The sequence below is a fragment of the Sinocyclocheilus grahami genome, unplaced genomic scaffold (assembly GCF_001515645.1).
Source record: "Sinocyclocheilus grahami isolate Dianchi unplaced genomic scaffold, SAMN03320097.WGS_v1.1 scaffold5.1, whole genome shotgun sequence".
Lineage (NCBI taxonomy): Eukaryota > Metazoa > Chordata > Actinopteri > Cypriniformes > Cyprinidae > Sinocyclocheilus > Sinocyclocheilus grahami.
In genome coordinates this window covers 144,229-155,655 of record NW_015505184.1, presented here as the reverse complement: position 1 = coordinate 155,655, position 11,427 = coordinate 144,229, and the positions used below count along the sequence as shown (strand labels likewise).

The 11,427-nt window shown below is 38.8% G+C and overlaps 2 protein-coding genes and 1 pseudogene across 3 annotated transcripts; 2 read left to right on the top strand and 1 right to left on the bottom strand.

The window, feature by feature from the left end:
• Positions 1-557: 557 nt before the first annotated feature.
• Positions 558-3,491, top strand: LOC107583605 (40S ribosomal protein S2-like). Of its 2 annotated transcripts, XM_016269893.1 has the most exons (8): positions 558-622; positions 1,038-1,175; positions 1,406-1,495; positions 2,489-2,596; positions 2,687-2,860; positions 2,941-3,100; positions 3,194-3,285; positions 3,367-3,447. In XM_016269893.1, exons 2-8 carry the CDS (start codon positions 1,041-1,043, stop codon positions 3,445-3,447), a joined length of 840 nt encoding a protein of 279 aa, XP_016125379.1. In that variant the 5' UTR covers positions 558-622; positions 1,038-1,040. The 2 variants fall into 2 exon arrangements, with proteins under 2 accessions (XP_016125379.1, XP_016125385.1); XM_016269899.1 differs by lacking the exon at positions 558-622 and having other exon boundaries at positions 1,041-1,175; positions 3,367-3,491.
• A 714-nt stretch (positions 3,492-4,205) lies between these two features.
• LOC107583619 (NADH dehydrogenase [ubiquinone] 1 beta subcomplex subunit 10-like) lies at positions 4,206-6,487 on the bottom strand. Its single transcript, XM_016269909.1, has 4 exons — positions 6,237-6,487; positions 4,860-4,998; positions 4,620-4,759; positions 4,206-4,438 (listed from the first exon to the last, which is right to left on the bottom strand). The coding sequence occupies exons 1-4, from the start codon at positions 6,382-6,384 to the stop codon at positions 4,353-4,355; spliced, it is 513 nt and encodes a 170-aa protein (XP_016125395.1). The 5' UTR covers positions 6,385-6,487; the 3' UTR covers positions 4,206-4,352.
• An 824-nt stretch (positions 6,488-7,311) lies between these two features.
• LOC107586215 (methionine-R-sulfoxide reductase B1-A-like) lies at positions 7,312-9,001 on the top strand (annotated as a pseudogene).
• Positions 9,002-11,427: the final 2,426 nt, after the last annotated feature.

Here is an 11,427-nt window from a genome sequence, read left to right as displayed (position 1 = left end):
ACGTGTATTTATGCACACATTTATTTATTTATTTATTGTTTTTGCAGGTTTCGTCCTCCATAGTTTGGCCCTCCATATCAGTTATGTCCCAGTATTCTTGCCATATTTTGTTTGTATGTCCCTTAATAATGGTTTTGATTTCTGTTCTACATAACGGTATTTATAAATCAACTGTTTCATACTTTATTGCTCCTCTTGCCAGAATATCTACAATCTCATTTCCTTCCACCCCTACATGAGCAGGAACCCAAAGGAAGGAAACATCCAGCCCTTTATCATACAGTACTAAAAGCAAGTTGAATATCTGGTATATGATATCTTGTCTACATAATGTTTTCCCAGATTGAATACTAGATAGAGCAGATAAGCTGTCAGAAGCTATGATTACATTTTGGTTCTATTTATTTCCTTCCAGCCACTGTAATGCCAATAAAATTGCTAAAAGCTCTACTGTGTACACCGATAAATGATCTGCTGTTCTTTTTTTAACTGCTATTTCATAATGCGAAATGGAGAAAGAGGTCGTCAATATCACGGCTGCGACAACATCTCGCGATACTTGCCCTGGAATAAATACTCCGCGAACTCTCGTGCGGCCTTCTTCTTCCTGAATACACATCACGTAAGTCAGTCATTTTTGAGCAGTATCTGTTAAAATCTCCTCAATCGCAAAATAAAAACACGACATTTTTATAGAAGACATGTGTCTACGGTTTAGTAACAATGCGATTGCGGAATGAATCGTATGAATTGTGTAGATGGGTTATTTTGGAGCAGTTTTAAACGGATGGTGTCAAACATGGCGGGGCACCGGTGAAACCGCTCGTTTATTCATTGAATACATTCTCGTATGATATGATTGATGTTAATTACACAGTATTCGCACTAAGGCTGAAATGTCAAAGTTGGATAGTAATGATAATCGATAAAAAGTAGGTTTTAGTCGGGCTCTTGAACATGTGCTTTTTTTTTCTTGACGTGTCTGACTTTAAACTAACTTGTTTATTAATTCGCGGAAATGTTTTCATGGTTTACAGCAAATGGCGGACGACGCCGGTGGTAGAGGAGGTTTTCGCGGAGGTTTCGGCACTGGCGGCCGGGGTCGCGGTCGTGGTCGCGGCAGGGGCCGTGGAAGAGGCCGCGGGGCCCGCGGAGGCAAATCTGAGGATAAGGAGGTAAAGCACCGCCTAAATCCTGCTTTGCTATGACTGTGTTATGAACTGGCATTATGTAATGTTTTATTTAAGAGATACATTCTCATATAAACTGTGCTGTTATGTTGGATCTTTCACACTTCTGCATGTTCTCTATTTGCAGTGCAAGTAGCTGTCAAAACAATTGATGAGATGTATAGCTGTAGCTTCAGTTTCCATTTACCAATAGACAAGACTTCTGTTTTATATAGTGGGTGCCCGTGACCAAACTTGGTCGTCTGGTGAAGGACATGAAGATCAAGACTCTGGAGGAGATTTACCTGTATTCTCTGCCCATCAAGGTATTAAAGTTTGCATGAAATTCATCCTCTTTATTTGAAAGTATACTGACTGTATGTTACAGATCTTAAAGTGAAGAATTCACTTGGTGGGGGAGCTGTAATGTTCAGTGTCATAACTTGATCTTCAGGTGAAAAATAACAACCAAGTTCCTCAATTCAATGTACCGATGCATAGAACCAAGTCCTTTACCGGCACGTTTTTTTTTTCATCTTTTAAACTTGGATGCATGTCACGGTACAAAAGAAAAGAGATGTCTCTACTTCTGTTTCACTAGGCGTGTTTCCATTACCCTTCAAATTGCAAATTGAAAGTACGCCTAATGGAAACGCGTCAATTTCGCAAAAACGGCCATAGATCGCAAAAAAGTTTACACTCTCTCATGAGGTGGTTTTTCAGCCAATGCGAAAGGATTCATTCGCAAAACTGCAATGGAAACGGCTTTTTCGCATTTACAGGTCACATGGCGTATGTAAAAAGTCATATGATCATTCTTCAACGTACTATTATCTCCAAGAAACGCTTCATAATTGGCCGCGCTCCAGTATAAGGTGCTTTCCCTACTATTAATACTTAGACAATTTACACTGCACACGTCTGCGGTGCAGTGTGGCTCTGATACGGTCACTGAAGCTGATTACAGCCACTCAATGCTTGTTTGTTTTTATACAGTCTGGTTTATTCCAGCCACGCACGTTTCTGAAGCGGCTCTCTGTGCTGCTTCTGTAAAGATACACGCATAAGCCTCCTTTGAATAAATGTAGCCAAATTCCGTTGCTGTTACTTATCATGAGGCAAAAGGTTACGTTTTGGCCGCATAACATTGGTTAATAGAAACGCCGTCATTTCGCAATACTTTTTTATCGACATTCAGAAAGTATCGCCAAAGTTTTGCGCAAATGTGTTATTTAAACGCGCCTAGTGTGACTTAAAAGTGACAAAAAGTGATGACATGCTTTACCTTTTGTGAAACCTACTGTTTTTCTTTCCTGTAGGAGTCTGAGATCATTGACTTCTTCCTGGGTTCAGCACTGAAAGACGAGGTCCTGAAGATCATGCCTGTCCAGAAACAGACCAGGGCTGGTCAGCGCACCAGGTTTAAGGTGACTTCCTGCTTCCTGAGTGTTAGATACTAGTCAGAATCCTTATCAGTTCTCTTAAGTTCCTAATCACTCAGTTTCTCAATCTTCTAGGCCTTTGTTGCTATTGGTGACTACAATGGACATGTTGGTCTGGGAGTGAAGTGCTCCAAAGAGGTAGCAACCGCTATCCGTGGTGCCATCATCCTGGCCAAATTGTCTATCATTCCCGTCAGAAGAGGATACTGGGGTAACAAGATCGGAAAACCACACACCGTGCCATGCAAAGTGAGTCTTCAAACGTGGTTTTGCGCACAGTTTGACTTTGTTTGGACATGTTTTTAATGGCTGAACGTGTATCCACTCAGGTGACCGGTCGCTGTGGTTCGGTTCTGGTGCGTCTCATTCCTGCTCCCCGTGGTACCGGCATTGTGTCCGCTCCCGTGCCCAAGAAACTGCTGATGATGGCTGGTATCGATGACTGCTACACCTCAGCCAGGGGCTGCACTGCCACTCTGGGCAACTTTGGTAAGGGACTTTTATTTGAATGCCAATGTTTTGGGATGGAGCTGTCCATGTTTTAGTATGTCCGTTATTATAACTGCTGTTTTCTCATTGCAGCCAAGGCCACCTTCGATGCCATCTCAAAGACCTACAGCTACCTGACCCCTGATCTCTGGAAGGAAACTGTGTTTGCCAAGTCTCCTTACCAGGTAATGTGTATTTTCACCCATTGTTCCTTTTCACAAATGCATCGTTGCTTTCTTGAAACTAAAGTGTCTGTCCTGTTTCAGGAATTCACTGATCATCTGGCCAAGACTCACACCAGGGTCTCCGTTCAGAGGACTCAGGGAGCTCTTCCGGCAGCCTCCTAAATTTTGTACAACAGATTGAAATAAAAGTCCAGAAAGAAAACAGTCTTTGAGTCCGTGCTCTGTTGTCTGACTTTAATGTTTAAAAGCTACGTGAAAGCAAATGGTTTGTGGATTGATGTTTTTGATTTACATACCCAAAACTTGCATACCCACAAAGTGGGCAAATTTCTCAGATTTTTTGTTTAGGTGGAGATATACTATATTTGTGACTATGGCTGAAGGGGTTTCAAGCACCCATATTGTCTAATGCTGCAAAGCACAGCTTTGATTGTCACATTCAGTGTCATACGATCCTTTAGGAATCAATCTATGCTGATTTTCTGCTCAAGAAAAATTTGATATATTAAATTGGTATTTGATGTCACATAACACAAACTGTTGTGCTGTCATATTTTTGTGGCAATCGTGCTTTTCAGTTTTGTTTGATGGGAAAGTTCAAAAAGCAATGATCATTATAGAGGTCAGTCAACCCTCTTTGTGCAACCTTGATGTGTGCATCAGAGTACCTGCTGTCCAGTAGCTGCCACTGTCGGTACATTAGAAACCAAATCTTACTTTGCTGGGACAAATTATATTTACAGAAGAGTGTATTGTGATTTATAGACTTTAAAGCAGCAAGTGGCATATATATATGCCAGCACATACATGAAATAAACAATACGGTTTTTAAAATGTAGGAAATGTCCATACGTAACCAACACAACTGACATTTAAATTGAAGCACAAATGTGAATAATAGTAAAGAGGTAATAACAGGAAATGGGTTTGTAGTAATAACCACTTTAAAACTGATGGGATTTTATTAAATGACAGCTACTGAGAAGTCACTTTAACAAACTTTATTTTACACTGATGCACAGTTAAGAGAGATTGACATAGAAAAGCCAAAGGAGAGGTTTGTAGGTTTATGCCGTCTGTTGCTCTGCCATCATTCTCTCCTTCTGTTTCATCAAACACTTTCTTGCGCTGGCGTACGCGCCAAGATCCCCATCTACAAGAATTAAAGATGGTAACAGCCAGAAAATTATTTCTGTACAACAATATAAACAGTTTTGGTTTCATTGTCAACTGAAAAGCATTTTAGACAACATCTACTACAACTGCACTTGTCCCATTGATTTAAAACGACACTAACTGCACAGAAAAAGATTTCTACCAGACATGATACTCACAGCGTGACTGAAAGGCCTTGGAAACCTCCTCAAACTGCTGCAATTCTTTATAACAGTTCTGTCTATAACTGGGACCCTCACGCTGCTGGCAGGCCCGAAGACGCTCCTGGATCACCTTCACTATCTCCTGATCCACCTTACTGCAGACAAAAAATTAAATAGTGATTGTGTGCACAGAACTTTATTATGTAATGCAAAGCTTAATGATATAGAACTACAAGGCTTTTTGAAGCAACATACTAGTCTCTCCTCCACTGCATCTCGGCCTCATAATAGCACACATAATCTCCTTCCTGGCACTGAGTCAGCTCAGGAACACGGCGAAACTTCTGATGGTAGTAGTGAGACTTCTTACCGCTCTGGATGCCTTCGACAATGTCTGGTAGATCAAAAAGCAGGGCAATTAAATAAGGATCATGAATTACAAGCCAAGTAGATTTTAGTTATCATTTGTTTTAGTCATTACAAGAATAGTTCACCGAAAAATGAAAATTTACTCACCCTCATGCCATCCAAGATGTAGGTGAGTCTGTTTTTCACCGGTACAGATCTGGAGAAATGTAGCATTACATCACTTGCTCACCAATGGATCCTCTGCAGTGAATGGGTGCCGTCAGAATGAGAGTCCAAACAGCTGATAAAAACATCACAATAATCCACATGACTCCAGTCCATCAGCTAATGTCTGTGAAAAGTGAAAAGCTGCATGTTTGTAAGAAAAAAATCAATCATTGAGACTTTTTAAACTTAAAACCGCCTAAAATAAAGTCCTCTGTCCATAATATTGCTTTCTCCAGTTGAAAACTTGTTTTGTTCGAATCAGGAGAGAAAAATGCACAGATCAAGCACTGTTATAAATAAATATGTTGGTGGATTTTGATGTGAAAGAACAATCGTGGATGAACTTTTTATGTTTTATGGACTCGCTAGAAATGAAGGTTTAAAGTTAAAATGCCTCGATGGCTTTGTTTCTTACAAACACAGCTTTTCACTTCATAAAATGGACTGGAGTCTTATGGATTACTTGTGGATTATTGTGATGTTTTTAGCAGCTGTTTGGACTCTCATTCTGACGGCACCCATTCACTGCAGAGGATCCATTGGTGAGCAGGTGATGTAATGCTACATTTCTCCAAATCTGTTACAAAGAAACTCATCTTGGATGGTCTGAGCATGAGTATATTTTCAGCAGATTTTTGGGTGAACTATTTCTTCATTTCTGAAATTACAATAAATGATACTAAATTAAAATGCATTGCTATTACAAAAAAAACAACAACAAACCAATGAAGAAAAAGTCACAAAAAACATCATAGCTTAACAAATATTTCAAATACTCACTCATAACTCATAAAAATTGATGATTGAAAATTGAAAAGTGATAAGTGTTAAACGGTTGTGTTTGAAATTAAACAACATGGACTCAAGACTCTTAGATGAGATACTGACTCTTAGGGCCAGGAACTGTAAAGTGTTAACATTTAGAAATTACGAGGGATAAAAAAACAAATGCATGTCCATAATTTGCCTTTCACACTTCAAAGGCTACTATATATCAAACGGGACGAATAAGCAGATGTAAACAGTATCAGATGCACTAGTGTGGAGTCGCTTCACCTCTGAATGTAGTCACTGGCAAATCCACCGAGTAGTAGAAGAGCTTTGACAGTATTAAAGCTGGATTCGGCAGAACCGATTGCCTATCCACCACTGGGGTCCGACTGGGAGGCTCTGGATACACATCTTTATCGTGATCTTTCGGCATTTTCGACCATTAATTGGAAGGGAAATGTCAAAAATCCTTTAATCGACCTCAGTCTGCAATCCACAGAGCGCATGCGCGCTTCACACAACATGGCGAGAAAGGTCTTCTTCTTCTTCCTCTTCTAATAACGTTTTATGGCGGATGGCAAACCAACTTCTGGTGCATTTACCGCCACCAACTGGACTGGAGTGGCGAGAAAGGTCACCGAGCGGCGACAAATAAACGGAGTGAAAATAACTTTTATTTTATTAAATTTCCATCATTTTGATAAAACAAATCTGCAGTTAATCTGTATAAAACGGACTATTTTATCTCCTCGTTTCGTTTGTAAATCGCCAGGTTGAAGGTGAAAGGTTATGCAATTATTTTTTTCTGCATATAGATGCCGTCGTTGCCCTCATGTAGTGACTTTGGATCACTGTGCATTTTTTTTAATTCCAAAAATTAAAAACTAAACTAAAAACTAAAACAGATGCAAGTACAATATGTAAAAATAAAAAAAGTGATTTATAAACAAATAGATAATTCCAAGGCTTCCCGTTAAATCTGCATTCCCTACTCTTCATAAATCTCAACAAATACTCATCTTCATTAAAAATAAAAAAGTTATTCATTTTATTTATAAGGTTATGTAATTTATATGTAATTTATGTATCACAGACTGGACATGTATGTGTGTTTTTTTTACGTAAATATGGTCAAGGTGCAGTCAGTACTTTAGCTTTATTGTATGGTTGGTTCTTATGGTTGAGAAACGATTATTTTGCTATAATATCTGGGCGCATTCATGATACTGCGTCTTATTTGTAAAAATAACTTGTTTGACAGGCTTGTACAGTACAGTCTGTGTGTGGTACAGTAGCGATTGTGTGGTCACGTGGTGGTGCAAACACACTTCTCCAACTTAACTCTGATCCAAACCGAGTTTATAAAACACCAGTTGATTCAGATAGTTGCAGTCGTTCGTCTGAACTTTATCACAGTCGGCGTAGTCATGTCTTTCTGTTCGTTCTCTGGAGGGGAGTTTTATAAAGATCTTTTTGAGACTGGTAAGTTGACCCCGATGTACTGTGGCGACGTGTGTTATATAATACCATGTATTATGAAGCTTGTGTCATTTGATTAGTAAAACTGCGGAAGTCTTGTTTTAAAGTTATCACATATGGTTCCTGTTGCTAAGATCTTTTTCAGCCTTTGCTTCAGATTATAGAAGTACTTTTTGACATGATTGTTTGGCATTTAATATTGCCAAAGCATCATAAAAATGGTGGTCTACCGTAAAAGTTAATTTCTGAGAAGTACATAAAGCCCATTTCTGAGAAGTACATAAAAAGTAGATTAAAAGTATACTTTCCTATTTTTAGTTTAAAAAAAGTATACTAATAGCACACTTGAATAAACTCCTTTTTCGTAAGGGTAATCGGAGTTGCTTTTTCTTCATCTTTACTTCATCAACAGTTTTTACTTTAATTTGTCAAGAGAATGTAGTTGAATAGTAGTATTAATGACTTTTTGGCAAATTAGTAACCGTTTAAAATAAGATCCAGAATATTTTATATTACCAGTGGGATTCTGTCTGAGACTTACAGTGTGTTTCTCCTGCAGGCATGTATGTTTGTGCCAAATGTGGACATGAGCTGTTCTCCAGCAGGTCCAAATATGAGCATTCATCACCCTGGCCAGCCTTCACAGAAACCATCCACGAAAACAGTGTGTCTAAACACGAGGAGAGACGGGGCGCTTATAAGGTGAAACTTTTTTGAAAATTTCAAGTGCTTATAGGAATAGTTCATCCCAAAACGAAAAATTGCTGATCATTTACTCACCCTCATGCCATCCAAGATGCAGATGAGTTTGTTTCTTCATCAGAACAGATTTGGGGTAATTTAGCGTTTAGCAACAGTTTGGACTCTCATTCTGACGGCACCCATTCACTGCAGAGGATCCATTGGTGAGCAAGTAGAGAATGTGAACAATTAATTCTGTATCGTCTTATACAGGTTAAATGTGGTAAGTGTGGAAATGGCCTTGGCCATGAGTTCGTGAATGACGGACCCAAACACGGCCTCTCGCGCTTCTGAATATTCAGCAGCTCTATGAAGTTCATTCCTAAAGGTATGCACAACAAACAATACAAGTATATTACATTTTAAAATAAGATTGATACAATTAAATTAAATATTTAAATTCAGAATTATCTGAATTTCTACACTAATGGCTGTAAACATGATCTATGCTATATTTCATAAGGTAAGCAATTGATTTCTACTTCTGTATGTCTTTTAATACATTTGACATGTTGCACAACCCTCTTGCTTTCTTTCACAGTCAAGAATGAACAGCAGTAGAGCTAGATAAGCACGTGAGGATGTTTCAGGAAGCGTGTATGGAGAAGATCTGATGTGTTTCCTGTGTGGATGGTGTATGAAAGGTTCTGATGAAAAGCCCACAGAGGAGCATTCAGAGCGATGATGTGTACAACCTCATTGGAAACACGAAGAAGCGTACTCCCAGTAACTGCTGCTACCATTCAACACACACAACTATGCAGTTCTTTTATAAGATGCACAATATACACTATACTGTTCAAAAGTCTGGGGTCAGTAAGATGTTTTAATGTTTTTGAAAGAAGTCTATTATTATGTTCACCAAGGCTGCGTTTATTATATAAAAAATACAGTAATATTTTGAATATTATTACGATTTAAAATAACTGTTTTCTATTATAATATATTTTAAAATGTAATTTATTCCTGTGATGCAAAGCTGAATTTTCAGCATCATTACTCCAGTCTTCAGTGTCACATGATCCTTCAGAAATCATTCTAATATGCTGATTTGCTGCTCAAGAAACAGTTTTTATTATTATCAATGTTGGAAACAGTTGTATTATTTGAAATATTTAGTATTTAATGCATCCTTGCTGACTATTAATTTCTTTAAAAAAAAAAACACTCTAAAAAATGCTGGGTTAAATACAACCCAGTGCTGGGTAAAATAGGGACAAACCCAGCAATTGGGTTGTTTTGTCCCAGCGGTTGGATTACTACCCAGAAGGTTGGGTTAAACATTTAACCCAAACGCTGGGTCAAAACATCCCAATTGCTGGGTTTGTCCCTATTTTACCCAGCACTGGGTTGTATTTAACCCAGCATTTTTTAGAGTGTAATTTAATTGACCCCAAACCTTTAAATGGTAGTTTACATTTGATCTTACTTTTCCTGTTATAGGTCAGTAGTTACAAAAGTGTAATTAATTTGGTTACTTGATAATGTGAGAATCACAAATGCTGATTTAATCATTTCTGCAGCCCCACTTGTTCATGCAGAGATAATCTATTAGATATTGTTTAGCACATTTACCACTTGAAATAATGTTTGTATTAACACATTTAGAACCATACCATTTTGGAAACTACTGCTGCTGTTTCTGTAGATCACTGTTTGTTTGCTAAGTGCAGAGATTTCAATCACTAAACCTCGTCCGCATGTGAACTGCTGGATTTTTCTGCTGTTACATATTAATGGAAACCCAAGAGTGTAAAGTTCAAAGTCTAAAACCCTCCATGAACATCTTCTTTTAAATGGGATTAATGAATACATTGTGTGAATGAATATGTAATGGAGCATGGTGTTACTTTAAAACTGTAAAGTACATTCATACTCTATGTAGAGGTCAATAAAAGCAACCTATGCCAGGATTGCATAAGAAATGTTTCTATTTCTGCTTGTATGTTGTATTTTATTTGCCTTTTACAGGAAACGGGGTTTAATTATTTAAGGAAAAAACAAGCTATAAGCATTTCATGTTGATGCTGACCTCTGATTTACTCCCAGTGAAACCACATCTGATTTTTTCTGATATAACAATCACAAATGGCTAATAACTAATTAACTCATTTTGCCTACTATAATATGTTAGACTTACATCCTCAAGATTAAACTATGCACAGTGTCGTTATTCAGGTGTCATCATTTGACACAAGTGCAACCACATGCAGATTTTTCTGCATAATGTGAGGCTGAGCTGCTGTTTTCATGTTGCTTCTTGTAGCTGGTATACCATTATGTCAATAATCTAGTCAATCTGTTACCATCTGAGATGTGTAAAAACAAAGCGGCTCTGATTAAAGTGCATTTAGACCTGGTAAAAAGTTAATTCTACACATTTTAACTTCTATGACCAGCAGTTGAAAGTGAGAATCAGTCAGACAACCTGAATCAGAAAATCAATCAGACAACCTGAGGGAAGTCGTGGCCTAATGGTTAGCGAGTCAGACTCATAAGGTTGTGGGTTCGAGTCTCGTACCGGCAGGGATTGTAGGTGGGGGAGTGAATGTACAGCGCTCTCTCCCACCTTCAATACCACGACTGAGGTGCCCTTGAGCAAGGCACCGAACCCCCAACTGCTCCCCGGGCGCCGCAGCATAAATGGCTGCCCACTGCTCCGGGTGTGTGTTCACGGTTTGTGTGTGTTCACTGCTGTGTGTGTGCACTTTGGATGGGTAAATGCAGAGCACTAATTCCGAGTATGGGTCACCATACTTGGCCACATGTCACTTCACTCACTTATTTATCTTATTTACATGACGGCATATCATTTCTGTCTCTACATGGTCGTGCGTTTACAATTCTCCTCTGCTCTCTCTATCGTGCACTATCCCGATGTGCGCGCATAGAGACACACACACACACAGTACGGCAGTTCGACACGACAGTTCTCCACACTCGGTTCGGCATGCACTTGCACCGCAGTTCATCTTATATCTGACGAAGCATATGCATATAATATGGTTTGTTGAAAATAAATAAAACAGACAGACAGACAGAGGCTAATGTATGTTTCTGTGAATACATGGATACGCATTCTGGCTTCCCCTAAACTTTGTTCACTTCGAGTGCCGTATGCTCTATATGACCAGTCATTTACACCATCATCAACTGGGTGCTGATAGCGCGCGATTGCAGATAAGACAGATGAGAGCACATATTGCTATCTGTGTTTTAACTAAACTCATTTAAGCCTTGCCAATTTTAATATTCC